Below are 16384 nucleotides of genomic sequence, written 5' to 3' on the forward strand. Positions count from 1 at the left end.
ATACCTTATCCCAGCACCTATAATTCTCAGATGGTCAACAATGATTGAATTAGAGAATATTAAATGCCAAACTGAACCAAAAGAATACAATCTTGTCAAAATCACACCATGACAAATCTATTACTACTTCTTATTTCTATAGTACAACTAGATGTACGCAGCGCTGTACACTAAACATGTAAGAGGCATTTCTTAGCCTCAGCACCAGATGAATCCAGGAACTGATGGGTTGTATCATCCTACTAGCAGGTGGAGATAGAGAACACTGAAGAGAAAGCAGTGAGTCTGGAAGTCCAGCTGCTAGTATATCTCTATCTCTTGCAGGGCTATAATGTAGACTTTGGTTCATACATTCACATCTCATTATCCTTTCAGATAGGGGTTTCCCACTGAGGCAGTTGAGTTGGTCAGTTCCTTCTATGGAATTTCTTGGAGCTTTAGAATCCAACTCCATCCCCCAGGGCCCATTTGTAAGATTCACAGATTGCCTTAATTAAAAAAAAAAAAAAAAACCTGGAAAAAAAGACCAGTTGTCAACAGAAATGTTTGCCTATTTCTCATCTTTATATGTTAATGACAACCTGCATTTAGGTAATGAGGAGGCTCATTTTCAAAGCACATAGACTTACAAAGTTACATAGGTCACCATGTAACTTTGTAAGTCTGTGTGCTTTGAAAATGAGCACCATAGTAACTTAGTAAGTAGATGATGGCAGAAAAAAGACCTGTATAGTGCATCCAATCTGCCCAACAAAATAAAATCATTCCAGCCGCTATTCAAAAGCTTTTTATTGTCCAGGATCAACATCTGGATGGTGAAATGCCCTTACACTGGCTATCTGCTGATATTCAGCGGGGATAACTGGCTATCCCCTTCTGAATGTTGCTGGCTAGTTGGTTATATTGCACGATATAAGCGGCTATCTGCTGATTTTTAGCATGGGTTTGGCGGCCATCTTTGACCACATGTATAGGTAGTATCTTTGGCCGGTTTGAACTTAACCGGCCAGCGTCGAATATTGGCTTGGCCAGTTAAGTTCAAACAGGCCAAAAATAAAACAGGTATTTAATGCCAGTCACTGAAAATGGCTCGGCATTGAATAACCTACATTAGTGGGAGTTAGCTAGGCTAACTCCCGCAGTCTGAATATCGACCCCATAGCATAAGGTATGATGTAACACTACATATGCACTCTGATTTATGAGGACTTCTGCCTTCTTGTCAGTGGAGAACACCAGCTACAGGTCATGCTGTTCTCCTCACTAGTTCTGGCCCCCACTGTGGTGTCATTAATTTCATCAGAAAAAGTTAATGCATATTGAAGATCATTATTGCTTATTTCTAACTAGCTTTTTTAACTTGTTATTGAGCCACATAGCGGTAGCCAATTTTGTGGTGCACTAGCAATTTACATAGTTGCCCTACACCCATGTATGTTATTCCTTGTAAATATCATAGAGATGAAGAAACTTGCTGTTGAAATGTGTTGAAACTGTTATTTATTAGTAGCATGTTGCAGTACTGTAATCACAACAATAGATAAAGAGGACAACAGAGTATCTCAACAACACAACAAATTAATCTCTCTTATAATATTCTGCAAAGTACTTCAAAAAATACTAAATTCCCGTGGAGTGGAAGATCTTCTTAAAGAGGAAGTGAAAAAGCCTCTGTGCCCAGCCTCCACCCAATAATGTAATTCCTGGGGAAATGAGGAAAGTATCTGGGTCCACTTTCTTCATTGGCATAAAAAAATCCTTATCTCAATGATTTACTTGCTAAAACCTCCATGGGAATATTGGATCCAAAAAAGTAAAAGAACAAACACTTAGCTTAGAATTGCTTAGGAAGACAAGCTGGGCACAGGGGCTTTTCCCCTTTCTCTTTAAGAAGATCTTGCACTCCATGGGAATTTAGTATTTTTTGAAGTACTTTGCAGAATATAGTAGTAGTAATATAATAAGAGATTAATTTGTTGTGATGTTGCAGTACTGTTGCACATGGCATTTTCCCCCAGAATTTACAGGGTCAGCAATAAGACAATACAAATAATGTAATATTTGATTTAGATGGTACAGTTGAAACAGGAGTTGATGCTTTATGGATTGGATACAAGAGGAAGAAAACCAGAACTAGTACGAAGACTGAAAGAGTACTTGGAAGATAATGGTGAGTTCTGGAATGTGTTCACTGAAGTTCAGTTGTGAAAGTAATGCAGCATGTGAAAGGGAGCCTATTTGTCATTGTCATAAGAACATAAGATTTGCCATACTGGGTCAGACCAATGGTCTGTCTAGCCCAGTATTCTGCTTCCAACAGTGGCCAGTCCAGGTCACAAGTACTTGGCAGAAACCCAGTTAGTAGCAACATTCCATGCTACTGATCCCAGGGCAAGCAGTGACTTCCCCCGTATCCATCTCAATAACAGATTGTGGACTTTTCCGCCAGGAACTTCTCCAAACCTTTTTAAAATCCAGATACGCTAACCACTGTTACTGCTACGTTTTCAGGATATCCACAGTGAATATGCATGAAAAAGGTTTGCAAATAATGGAGGCAGTGTTGCAAATCAAGTTCATGCATATTCTTTTTGGATACCAGAAAACAACAAGGCAACTGATTTGCAAAATCCAACGTGGAAAACAAACTAGCAACAACAATAGGGCTGCGTCAGGGGCTAGTCTGACAGCAGACTATCTATCGACTATCTGGCGTCACGCAGGATATGCTATTTTGAGCTGCTCAAGCTGGTTTTTTATGAAGAAAATTTCTTATATCCTTGTCCTGATAGATTATTTGATATCGCTCTTTTTCAAGAAAGTTACAGACTAGCCCCTGACGCAGCCCTATTGTTGGGCGAAACACGGCCTGTGTCGGGCATTTGTCTTATACACGGTATCTTCAATAAAGTTTTCTGGATATTATACTGATCTGCTAGTTTGTTTTCCATATTCTTTTTGGATATCCTGAAAACCTTATTGGCATGGGGTACTCCAGGACTGGTCTTGGGAAACACTGTGATAACCAGTTCCTAATCTACAGAAGGACATTGTCTCCTGTCCCACGACTTTTTAATTTTCTCTGGAGTCTCTCATGAGGAGCTTTGTCAAAAGCTTTCTGAAAATCTAGATCAACCGGCTTTCATTTATCCACATGTTTATTCATGCCTTCAACAAAATGAAGCAAATTAGTGATGCAAGACTTTCCCTGGTGAGCTCATGCTGACTCTGTCCCGTTATACCATGTTTGTGTGTGTTACGTAATTTTATTCTTCATAATAGTTTCCACTATTTTGCCCAGCACTGAAGTCAGGCTTACCGGTCTGTAATTTCCCAAGTCACTCGTGGAATAGTGGAGTGCCCCAAGGATTTGTGCTGGGACCAGTGCTATTTGACATATTTATAAATGATCTGAAAATGGGAGTGATAAGTGATATGATTAAACGATAGTTGTTAAAACGCATGTGGAGTGTGAAAAATTGCAGAAAGACCTTAGGAAATTGGAAGACTGGGCATCCAAATGGCAGATGATATTTAATGTGGACAAATTCAAAGTGATGTACATTGGGAAGAATAATCCAAATCATAGTAAATTGATGCCAGGTTCCACTTTAGGACTCACCGCCCAAGAAAAAGATCTAGGTGTCATCGTAGACAATACGCTGAAATATTGTTTCCAGTGTGAGGTAGCAGCCAGAAAAGGAATCAGAACACTAGGAATTGTTGGAAAAGAAGTAGAAAATTAGACAAAAAATATTATAATTGCTCTATCACTCCATGGTATGACCTCAGCTTGAGTATTGTGTGCAATGCTGGTCACCGTATCCCAAAAAAAGATATAGTAGAACTAGAAAAGGATCAATGAAAGGTGACCAAAATGATTAAAGGGATAGAACTTCTCTCGAGGAAAGGCCGAAGAGGTTAGGGCTCTTCAGCTTGGAAAAGAGATGGCTGAGGGGAGGATATGATAGAGGTCTTCAAAATCCTGAGTGGAGTAAAACAGGTAAATTTGAGGCAAAGTTTTATTTATTTATTTTACTCTTTTGAAAAGTATAAAGACTAGAGACACTCAATTAAGTTCCATGGTAATAGTTTTAAAATGAATAGGATGAAGTATTCTTTCATTCAACAAATAGTTAAGCTCCTTACCAGAGGATGTAGTAACAGCAGTTAGTTAATCTGAGTTTAAAAAAAGGTCAACATAAGAACGTAAGAGTAGTCATACTGGGCCAGACCAATGGTCCATGTAGCCCAGTATCCTGTTTTCCAAACAGTGGCCAAGCCAGGTCACAAGTACATGGCAGAAACCCAAATCATGGCAACACTCCATACTAAAGCTTCTGTCCCTGGTCAAGGGACAGGAGCTGCACAGGCTGAGAGGAGCTAGGCAGCTTGCCAAGCATCCTGAAAGGAGGAAAGCATGCGGACTGCCAGTGCATTCTGAGGAACCCTGAAGCCAAGGGACTCCAGAGGCAGGCCTGAGCGGCCAAAACACGACTCGTGTCAAGTCCAGGTTTTAGCAATAATCTTTTGATGTGAACTCTTTGAGTCCATTAGAGTTTTTTGTCATCATCCTTTGTGTCTCCTTTGCTGTGCCTTTTTGCTTTGCTTAACCTGTGGAGAGGTTTTTTTTGTTCTTCTGTATTTATCGAACACTCCATACTACAAATCCCAGGGCAAGCAGTTGCTTCCCATGTCTGTTGGAAAAGATCCTGGAGGAAACGTCCATAATCTATTTAAGACAGGTGTTATGATTCTACCGGTTTGGCAGGGGAAGGGGGTGGACTTCACTCCTGATTGGCTGGCAGGGTCTGACTGACGTCAGGGGGTGTACTTTAGCCTGCTTCCTTCTACCTTTCCTGCTTTTGCGTTACATTTCTTTGTGACGAGTAGCCGGACTCTTGTTAGTCAGAACGTGTGCTGTGCTGACTTTGATCTGTGTCTTTGTCCTAGGTTTCCTATTTTTTCCCTGCCCTGTGTTTGTGTTAGCTGGGGATTGTGTGTGGAGCTGTAATCAGCTCACTGCCTCCAGCTGGGCTATCGCTCACTGCGTGCTGCTCTCAGTGGGAAGCCGGCTGTGTGTTTGCTCAGCAGGGCTGAGCTCCCAGGTCGGGAGCTTTCTTTCTGTTTGTTTGTTTGTTTGTTTGTTTAGTTAAGGATCCCCTTCGCTCCTGGTGTGCCTGCCTGCTGGCTCAGTGAGTTTTAACCTTTGTGTACTGTGTGTTTGTGTATTGTGTCCCTGCCTCTGACTTGGTGTTTGCTCAGTGGGGGGAGGGGGTGCTCCCCTCTTCCAAGAGCCGTCTCTCTCATTGTTTGTTGACTTTAGGAGCTTTCTCTCTCTCTCTCCCTCATGTGCTGGCTTGCTGGCTGAGCAAGCTTAACCCTTTGTATTCTGTGTCCCTGCCTCTGTCTTTCAGTGGGTTTAAGGCAAGGCTGTCTGCCTCCCTGTTGTGTCTTGGGAGGTAGCTTGGTCCTCTGGTAACCTTCCCCTTGGCCTCCGGTGGTTCCGGGGCTTGCAGTATCAGTTCCCCTGTCCTGCGCTAGTCCTCAGGGAGGGCGTGGCCTGTTCTGGCACTTTTGTTTCCCTCTCTGCTTTTGTTGGTGCTTAGCGCGTGGCTGGTATCGTAGAGTCTGTGGCTCTGTGCGCTTGGGTTCCAGATCGGCCGTGAGGCCCGCCTGTATGCCTATTTCCCTTTCTTCCTGAGGTCCGCGAGGGAGGGTAGCTTAGGGGTATTCTGTAGCTGGGGTGTTTGGTGGTGGGTCGGTCTCCTCTTGGCCTGGGTCGGCGCTCTGCTGGCCAGGGCCCAAGGGCTCACGACCAACCCAACGGATTACAACAGAGATGGGGAAAACCATTGCTTATCACTGGGATCAGTAACATGGAATCTTGCTACTATTTGGGATTCTGCCAAGTATTTTTGTCCTGGATTGGCCTCTGTTGGAAGCAGGATACTGGGCTAGGTAGACCATTAGTTTGACCCAGTATGATTATTCTTATGTTCTTAAGGACCTTCAAGGTATTTATTGCTCGATTGCGAATAAAGGCTGCATCTGAAGTCAAGACAGCATGTGACAAGCCCGTGGGATCCCTCAGGGAGAGGAGGAGATAGTAGATGTGCAAACTGGATGGGCCATTTGGCCTTTTATCTGCTGTCATGTTTCTACATTTCATTTTGGCTTCATATGGAGAGTGGTCCTCCATTCCCAGATGTTTCTAAGTTGTGCTGCTGTGTAGTAACCTTTCAGATCTGAAATCAAGACGCTTAAAATTTAGACTGTGCTTCAGCATAGGATCACATTCCTCCATGCCACCAAACATTTTTTTTCAGTGTTAACACTATTTTAGCAGACCAAGAGGCATGATTTTTGGAGTCTCAACCATCTCTTCTTCACTGTCCCTGAGGCTTTGTTGCGCCATCTCGTCCAGGTCTTCATTGCTGGGCTCTATTGCAGTCTCTACCAAAATTTCCTCAACATCTTCTTGTGTCATGACCTCAAAGCCTTCTCCAGGGGGTTGTCACGCAAAGCTCATGATGTTTTCCACATTTCTGCAACACCTCCAAATCCCTCAATGTTTGTTACACAGTCTGGCCAAGTTTTTTTCCAACAGTTTATAGTAGCCTGTGTGATGCCATCCCAAGCTATCCCGACGAAGTCGATTACATTATGTATTGTCACTGTTTTCCAGTAGTCCAACATAGCGGTTCCTCGTCGGCATCAAGCACTTCACAAACCTTGCTGTAAAGCTCCTGCATATAGTGGCACTTGAAAGCCTCAATTATTCCCTAATCGAGGGGCTGGATGATGGATGTTGTGTTCAGGGAATGAGGAGAACCTCAACTTCGGTGGGTGGGTGTATTTTCAAGGTCTGCATGACAGTGTACTGGAGCATTATCAGCAGTACCAAGGCAAAGTTCTTACAGTAGAGATATCATTCAGCTTTGGCACGAAATAGTTGTTGAGCCAGTCCCAGAATAATTCAGACATCATCCAAGCTTTGCGGTTCTATCTCCAGTGGACTGGCATGCAGTTCACATTCTTTCCTTTAAATGCATGAGGATTTTGGGCTCTGAACACTATACAAGGCTTGCTTTTGAAATCACACTTGGCACTAGTGCACAATAACAGGGTAGCGCAATCTGCCTTAGAACCAGGGGCTTTGGCTGCCATTTTTGTTATATATGTCCGTTTCCCAGCCTGTTTTTAAAACGAGCCAGTCTCATCAACATTGAAGATCTTCTCTGGCACACAACTCTTCTTTTATCACACTTAGCAGACATGTTTTAAATTCTTCTGCAGCTTTGTTGTCAGCTGAACCTGCTTACATTTTTAAGCTCCAATTGCCTTTTAAAATATGCAAACCAGCCAGAACTAGTAGAAAACGGCTTTATGTTTTCCTGACCTCTGGTGACGTGTTTATAAATCTGTTTGGCAGTGTTTTTGTTTTTTGTTTTTTTGTTTTTATCCATCATTTGCATTATCCACAAATTTAACCGTTTTTCCATTATCTCATCACGGGCCTCAGATGTTGTTTTGGAACTTTCTGGTGCAGTTTCATGAACAGACCGCCGAGTCTCTTCCTCTTTTTGGCGGATGGATTGGATTGTTGATTCATTTTAACCTTAAACTCATGACCAACAACAGAAACAGATATGCTAGAACGAAGCTTGTCTAACACACCTATTTTATCACTAAGACACATCACTTGCTTTTATCTTACAGTTGGAACATGTAGCTTGTAACTCACCTCCTGGATGCTTGGTGGCCACTTCTAGCAATGTTTCATATGGTACAGTACTGCACCATTTCTGTTGCCTTCTGGTTATGCAGCAAGCAAACTGTACTGTATAGTATTCAATGAAAAGTCTGTGTGATCCCTGGGGCAAGTCCCCTTTTTTTATTGTGCCTCCGTATCATTCAGATGGAAACAGTTCTTGTCTTAATCTGGTCATCAGATTAAGTATGTTTGTTATATTTTGCAAGTAGTTCTTGGAGGCAATGATTAAAAGCCACTTACAGTACCGTAACCCTCTTGGCTGCTGTAGGATGCTTAGTTGCTGTTTCCAGAAGCAAACTGTACTGTATTATTTGGTGAAAGTCTGTGATCCCTGGGACAAGTCCCTTTATCTCACTATGCCTCTGTATCATTCATGGAAATAGTGTACTGTATGTGCCCCATTTTGCAAGTACTGTAGTTCTTGGAGGCAGTGAAGAAAATCCCTCTTGGCTGCTGTAGGATGCTTGGTGGCAGTTTCCAGAAGCAAATGCACATAGTTTTTTGAGTCAATGAAGAAAATCCCTCTTGGTTGGCAGTAGTTTCCAGAAGCAAACAAGCAAATGCAAGTACGCTAGTTTTTGGAGATAATGAAGAAAATCCCTCTTGGTTGCTCTAGGACGCTTGGTGGTAGTTTCCAGAAGCAAACAAGCAAATATGCGAACACAATACCTCGAATGGTGATCACTATTTGCATCTCCGTTGATAAGCCAAATAGCGAATGCCAAATGATGAGAACAGACTATATATGAGGTTGTGTCACGGTGAGTATGACATTAGTGAATAAGGACATTTTTATGTGATTTGTCAACCAGTGACACCTCTTTAAAATCTATGCAATTTTTTTGAGCGAAGGGTTCTATAACGAGCAGAGAGGAGCAGTGACGGGACAGCTCTGCCCAGTGCCTCTGCCCAATGGAAAGCTGTTAGTATAGGAGCCATTAATTTTTATGTGCTTTTGGGTTCACATGTAGGGCCACGATCCACTTCAGATAAACTTGCCCTACTGTTACCTTTTCCACTACTGCAAATATAAAATCCCAGTATACTCTATTGAATGCATTTGTTGTATCGACAGCTATTAGCACCATTGGGATATGTTCATTCTGGACTACACAAATTAAATTGCTGACCCTCTTTATGTTGTCTATAGTCTGATGGCCTGGTATAAATATAGCCTGATCAAAATGTATAAGACCAGGAAGTAGCGGAGCTAATCTATTAGCTAAAATCTTTGCTAAATTTTCAAATCCACATTAATAAGCGATATGGGGTGATAGGAACCATAACATGTTCTATCTCTACAAGGTTTACAAGGAATTGTAATTTCTGCTGTGTTCATCGTGACTGGAATCTTCTAGGAATCTCTAATGGCATTAGACATTTGGGCCATGAAAGGTGATAGTGAACTTCTAAAATCTTATAAAAAATATTAAGAAACCTGTCTAAGCATGGGGATTTGCTTGAAGGTAAAGGCTTAATCACTGAAATAATCCCTAAGGGCATGCTGGTATACCAGGTAATAACTTAAAATGCTTCTCAACTTTACCACATATAGCAAACGCAGGGTAGGTAACGACTCAAGTCAGGGCCTTCTTTTGCCTGGTCTCTGCCTTATAGAATAGACTTCCAAAATATATTTGAGTGGAACTAATCTTGAAAAAGTTTAAAGTAATGTTGAAAACCTTCTTTTTTTACCAAAACATTTTGATATTCAGCTGGATGGAGAGATGAGAATCCAATGAGGAGTCTGTTGGCTACAATTAGTCATAAAATGAACAGGTTGTTTTTCTGTTTTTTGGTCCAGGCCTTGTGTGAATGAATCTTGTATAAATGAGAGAGGTCTATTCTTTTAAATTAATTTAGAGTTCCTTTTCTACGTTTTTTAATGTTTTTTTTTAATATTGTTGTATACCACTGTGAACTGAAAAGGCCAGGTGGTGTCAAATTTTAATAAACATGAATATTATAGGTTCATCTAGTTTTTCTGAATTTGCTCCTTTTTTATGTGTAAATCATCTTTATTGCACAAAGCAGTACACAGCGAAATGAACAATTCCATTTTTTACCTGACATCAAAATAATCAACTTTGGAAAACCACAATCAGATTAGAACAGCGGTAAGATGCACCCTCCCTCCCCCCCCCCCAATCATCTCCCCCACTCCCTCCACTGAACTGCAATGGACTCATACACATAAAACAGTAGCCCACACTAATTTAGAAGTCGGCTGCAGACTGTAAAGTCTCCGACAAGTGTTTCAGATCTGCTGGAAACGCTGACCTGAAGACGTGGATAGGTCAGATACTGCACAACACTCCATAGATAATAAAGATGCCATTTGGACATGGCAGAATGCAAAGGTAGGAGCAGATGAGTCTCTCAGACAAGTTGAATCACCTTCTTACCCATCAGGAGACTTTGATAAAATGAGAAGAACAGTAAAAAAAAAAAACGTAGAGGAGCGCCTGCGAGGGTCAAAAATTTACATCAGGTGTGGATGCTGCTCAAAAACACCATCCTGGAAGCCCAGGCCAAATATATTCCATGTATTAAAAAAGGAGGATGGAAGATCAAACAACAGCCGGCATGGTTAAAATGTGAGGGACTGGATGATGGATCAGGTAAGTGGATGGAGAACCACATGTCACAGGCACTGAGTGGATTCATCTGCTTTACCTTCTTCGGGGCTCTGGTTTCCTCCTTTGGGCGTTGTGTGGTCCACCTGCTTATCTCCTGCGGGTCCGGTAATCGCTGTCCTCTGAGCTCCCATGGTGCTGGCCCACTCCACCATGCGGCGCTGGTGTCTGAGAGGGTGCTTCCCACTAGGTCCTGTGTTGCAGGTTCTGGGCATTCTGGTACTTGGAAGTGATCCCGGCAGTGGTTGTGCTCCTAGGTCTATTAGTTGAATGGGAGACCTGGACTCCAGGTTGAGAATTGGTAGAGCCATGTAAAAGCTATGCACATTGCTGCCTGAAGAAGAGAAAAGTTGAGGCAGCCTATAGTTGATACTTTAATGACATCAATGATCAAAAAGACTACTGGTAGAGGGAGGGAGGCTTGCCTTTAAAAGATGTTCAAATTGGAAGCATTGCTTTTGCAAGCTTTTGATGTGTCAGTTCTCAGTCTTCAAGCAGCTGTGTGCAGCTCTTATGTCTTTCAAGCATTGGTGTTGTGGATGCAGCAAGAATAAGGTGGAGGAGTCCATTGACAGTCTACTTGCAGAAGATTTTGGCCTATATAGCAGATGCACTGTACGATCTCATCAGAGCGGTAGTGAGAGACATGGCATTGGTGGTCTCTGCAAGGAGGCTCTTGTGGCATTCCACGTGGTTTCAGGGTGTTAGAGGACCATTATGTTTATTGATAACCAAGACTTTTTAGATAAATGGTGTGTGATATTGTATAAATGTGCACTAGATCTTATTATTCTATCAATTGAAACTAAACATGAGATTAATAAGACAATGGATATTCTCAAAATCAGTCAATAGTTATGATGAGTGATGATAATTTGGAGAAAAAAGTGGAAGAATATAGTAAAGAGGTCGAGATTTTAAGAGAAATAAAACGTGATGTACTTGACTACAAGAGAGGTAGCTTCTATCCAAGGTCAAAAGCTAGACCTAGATTTCTAGAATTAATATGACCATTTCACCATCTAAAAATATTCATACTAAGAGATATGTAGATAGGCAGGGTAAAAGGTATGTTGAAGAAAGAAGCAAGAAAAGAGTAATCAGTGATTCAGAAGAGCTTTTTACATCCTGCCGTCCACATCCACTATTACCCCTTAAGCAGATCCATCTAATGTTTTGTAGAGAAAATTTGGCAAAACAATCAGAGAGACAACAGATCCAATCCCTAAATGAAGCCTTTAGAATTTCGGGGGAGGGTTAGAAGAAAGATGATGGGACGATACGTGAAAAAAAGTTAGCGGTAGGTTAACTATTTTTAACTTATCAGATCAGGCTCCTGAGTAAATCAGAAATTGATGTATTACATAAAGGCCTTACATTTGTCCCCTCTACTTAGTATAATGCCTTTCAGATACATGTAGATCTCTTTCAATTCACTACTGTCTAGACCAGTATTTTAGACGAGATAGCTGGTTTGGACAAGCAGTTCTGCAGGATCTTTTTACTGTTTAAAATCTAACTTCACTTTCTGGCCCATTTTCCTCCAGGCTTACGATATACTTAACTATCAGAATATACTACCCTGTGAGCCTGGTAGCTAGTGAATCCCATTTGTTAGAATATCATGTCTGCTTGTCCTTGGAGAAAACTAAGGTACTCACCTGTAGGAGATGTTCTCCGAGGACAGCAGACATATATTCTCACAACCCGCCCACTTGCCCTCAAAGTTGTCTTCATAGCTTTAACACTGTACTGCTGGTCCTGTGCTTGGTCTTTAGATGGAAAGGCACCTATGATGGGGGCACTGTGTTAAAGATTTAAAGTAGCAGTACACTTTGCCACTGTCTGCACTGTGCTGCATCAGATGACATCACCCACTTGTGAGAATATATGTCTGCTGTCCTTGGAGATGATCTGCTAAAGGTGAGTAATTTAGCTCTTTAGATATAAAATCTCTGTATAGTAATATTCCCCAAAAGGAGGCCCTGAGTGAGGATACCTAATTTTTTTTGTCATTTTTGAACTGGCCAAAATTGCCCTAATTATTTCTGTTTTCAAGATAGTTTGTTTGCAAATAAAAGGTACAGCCATGGGGCATCTATGGCCCCAGATTTAGCCAACTTATATGTTGCAGATTTTGACACCAGATTTCTTAATAATCATCCCTTTGCTTGTATTATAAAACTTTAGTGTCAGTATATAGATATGTGCTTCTGTTTTGGAAGGGCAGTGAGGAGCTACTAACTGCTTTCTTGCGCCCTGATGCTCAAAACTCTGGCGCTATACTGAACAGCACTGGAGAAATAGCGCCAGAACAGCACCCCAGAACAACTCCCTAATGCTCAACATTAATGAGATGTAAATATAGACGCACTGATAGTGTTGAGCATTATGGAGTTCGGCGGTGGTATAGTGTCTGGCTCATGCGCTGAAAATTTGTTCGTTAAGTACAGCTGTTAAGCACATTCCCAGAATGTCAGAGGGGGAGGAGGGAAGGAGGATACCAGAGTGGGGAGGAGAAAAAGGTGCCAGTTTGGAAAGTATAACCTGCCCTAACAATGGTTTTCCTCTTAGTTTCCGTAAAATGAGCTCACTGCTACAGAAAATTATACTGTCCCCAATGGGAGGATATCATTGATCCACAAAAATGCTACTCAAAACACTGGCATATTCGAATTGTGATTTCCTAGAGTAATTGGATGCTTAAATTTCTAAAATGTTATTCAAATTGCAAAGAAAGGGACAGGAGAATAACAGATAATATTCAGTATACTTACCCCAGACAACTGAGATGGTGTAGGGTTTACAGTGCGAAGAGTGCCCTTGTTTGGTGTGTTTTCCTCTAAGCATTGGGGAGGAATAGAGAATGACCACATCAGCATAATCACTGTGCTGTGTGAGCCAGTGAGCTCGTTCATTCATGTGCTTGTCGGCTCTGAGCATTCTGCACTAACAAATGTGGGCATTAATCTGGCGCTAATGGCCTCTAGCACCCGCATTTGCATCTGAGCAACAGGGGCCTTAGAATGGCGAACACCAGAGTTTAAAATGCACTATGATTACGATTCCCTATTTGGACATCCTAATTTTGAAAAAAAAAATCCCAACCCAATTATGGTTTTTCAAACACCATTTACATTGAACCCGTAGACAGGAACAAGTATTTGAAGTTTAGTATTTTCACAATAGGAGTCTGAAACACAATTTGCCATATAGCCAGTTTTTTTACATCTGTGGGGTGCTGCTTCAATAAAAATATCAGAATTGTATTATTTGGTTGTTCCTTTATCCTGGGCCACATCCTCTGTCTTTGTGTTCTGGGAGTTGGTAGAGCCATGTAAAAGCTGTGCCCATTGCTGCCTGAAGAAAAAGAGAAACTGAGGCAGCCTAAAGTTGATACCTTATTGACACCAATGACTGAAAAGACTACTATCCTGGTATAGGTAGGCTTGGCTTGGCTTAAAAAGATGTTCAGGATTGCAGATTGAAAGCATTGCTTATGTAGGCTTTTGATGTGTCAGTTCTCGGTCTCTAAGCAGCTGTGTGAAGCTCCTATGTCTTTACAGCATTGGTGCTGTAGATATAGCAAGGATGAGGGTTAGCTCAGGCAAATGAGGTGGAGGAGTCCATGGACACAGACCATTTGCAGAAGAATATGGCCTATATAGCAGATGTGCTGTACAATCTCAGCTTGGTAGTGAGAGCATGGCATTGGTGGTCTCTTCGAGGAAGCTTTTGTGTCATAGGAAATTAGGTGGCAGATACAGCTTCAGGCTTAGCAGGCTTCCCTTTAGGGGCAAGCTATTGTTTTGAGAGGACCTGGAAAGCTGCTCAAAGATTCAGGAGAGCCTAGGCCTCAAAGCTGCCAAAGGATAAATGGAAGGCAATGGCAAAAAAACTCTTCTAGGGCTAAGTTCCATTACTCAAGGAGATACAGAGAAGGAAGTTAGAACAACTTTCAGTTCACCAAATCAACAATATTCCTGTGGAGGGGCAAGAGTGGAACAACTCAAGGTTCTTATCCCACCAACTTCTCCAGGGCCACAGTGATGCCCTGTGGATCCATACCTCACAAGAATATATAGAAGGAAGATCACCTCTCGTCCTGGAGAAATGGATGCAAAATCACATCCGACCAGAGAGCTTTGGATGTTATAAAGCACATGTACAAACTGGAGTTTTCCTGCTCTCTGGTGAAAGCCTTTCTGGTGTCATCTTCCTGAGCTCTGCAGAAGGTAGGGGCTGTATAAGCCACCCTGCAAAACTTACTCAATCTGGAAGCTGTGCAACCTGTCCCATGTTCTGAATGAGGAACTGGAAGGTATATCATCTATTTTGTGGTGTTTGATCTCAAAAGTGTGAACACAGCTTTGCGAGTCAGGCATTTCAGAATGCTGTGGTTGGTCTTAGCAGCTATACATCTAGGAGAGTTATTGACATTCTTGGATCTAAAGGAGGCTTATGTGGATGTGCCAATTTGGTCATATTCCTGAGATTTGTGATTCTAGGAAAGCATTTTCAGCTTTTGGCCATTCTGTATGGGCTGGCTGTGGCTCTCAGGATGTTCTCCACTATAATGGTGGTGGTGGTAGCATTTCTCTGGTTGCTTCGGACCAGTTGGAAGGCAGAGGAGGAGGAGGTTATGGGCCATATGTTGTGCTTAAGTTCTTTGGGCTAGATATTTAATCATAGCAAGAGCAATCTCAACCCTTCTTAGGAGATTAAACATTTAGGAGCAAGATTTGACATGAGACATGGAAGGGTAGTCCTTCCAGAATACAGGACAGTCAAGCTGCTCCACCAGATCAGAGCATTGTTGGGACAGAAAGCTCCCCAAGTGTGAGGCTGTATACAAGTTCTGGTAACTGTGGTAACTGATTGATATGGCCCCTGGGGGTGAGCTCACATCATAGCTCTGGATTAGCCAGGAGACCTTGATTTGTGGACCTCATGTGTCTCCAGATCAGGGGTCCATTAGAAGGGACCTCAGAAGAAGGTATTCCTCAGATTGGGCCTGATCATTTTGGTGGGTCCAGTTTCCTTGTGTCTTATGGCTTGGCTGTTGAAAGGGTGGAGTTAAGCAATATTTGCAGGAAGTGGTTTTGACTCTATTGTGTTCCACTTCTAAGGTGCATGAAAGAGAATGGAGACTGTTTTGAGTCATAGTGTGAAGAAAGGGTAGTTTGTTTGTTTGTTTGTTACATTTGTACCCCGCACTTTCCCACTCATGGCAGGCTCAATGCGGCTTATATATTGTACCTGGGGCAATGGAGGGTTAAGTGACTTGCCCAGAGTCACAAGGAGCTGCCAGTGCCTGAAGTGGGACAGCATCATTAGTTCAGGATATTAGCTTTTCTTCAGGAAGGCCTGAAATTTGGATTGGCTCTTGGTTTGTTGAAGTTGCAGGTGGCAGCTTTGCTGTGCTTCTGGGGTTGTTTGCAGGTCTTTCCTTAGCAACACATCTTGATGTAGTGCTGTTTCTCAAGAGAGTGTCTCGTATTTGGCCCCCCACTCTTCAGTCTCTCTTTCCTGAGTGGAATCTGAATCTGGTCCTTAACATCTTGACTCAATTACCTTAACTGCTCAAGAAGCAACCCTAAGGGATGTTTCTCTTAAATCAGTGTTCTGTTGGCAATCTCCTCATCTAGTAGTGTTTCAGAGTTCCAAGCTTTGTCATTTTAATGAGGTGGAAGTATCTATCCAGACAGTCCCTTCCTTCCTGCCTAAGTGGTGTTGGCTTTCTATGTTAATTGGGTAGTGGCTCGCGCTTCCTTCCAAAAGGAGGAGTGCGGAAAGGCTTATAGAGAGCTGCGTTTGCTAGATGTGTGTCGGGTTCTTCTTCAGTATCTGGAGGTGGCAAACAAGTTCAGGAAATCAGCCAGATTGTTCTCTGTGGTAATGTGAGAAAAGAGAGGCAGCATCTAAAGCTTTGATTGCCTGTTGGCTTAAAGAAGGAATTGTGTCTGAATAT

General features: G+C 42.2%; 1 protein-coding gene across 2 annotated transcripts in view; it reads left to right on the forward strand.

Annotated features, from left to right (window-relative positions):
- The window catches only part of LOC115474335 (SAP domain-containing ribonucleoprotein-like), a 164977-nt gene that overhangs the window by 26310 nt on the left and 122283 nt on the right, over positions 1-16384 (forward strand). For both annotated transcript variants that reach the window (XM_030209779.1, XM_030209780.1), the window contains exon 2: positions 2071-2170. In XM_030209779.1, coding sequence (XP_030065639.1) covers positions 2071-2170 — 100 coding nt within the window. The remainder of the gene's footprint in view (positions 1-2070; positions 2171-16384) is intronic.

This window comes from Microcaecilia unicolor, chromosome 7, assembly GCF_901765095.1.
Source record: "Microcaecilia unicolor chromosome 7, aMicUni1.1, whole genome shotgun sequence".
Lineage (NCBI taxonomy): Eukaryota > Metazoa > Chordata > Amphibia > Gymnophiona > Siphonopidae > Microcaecilia > Microcaecilia unicolor.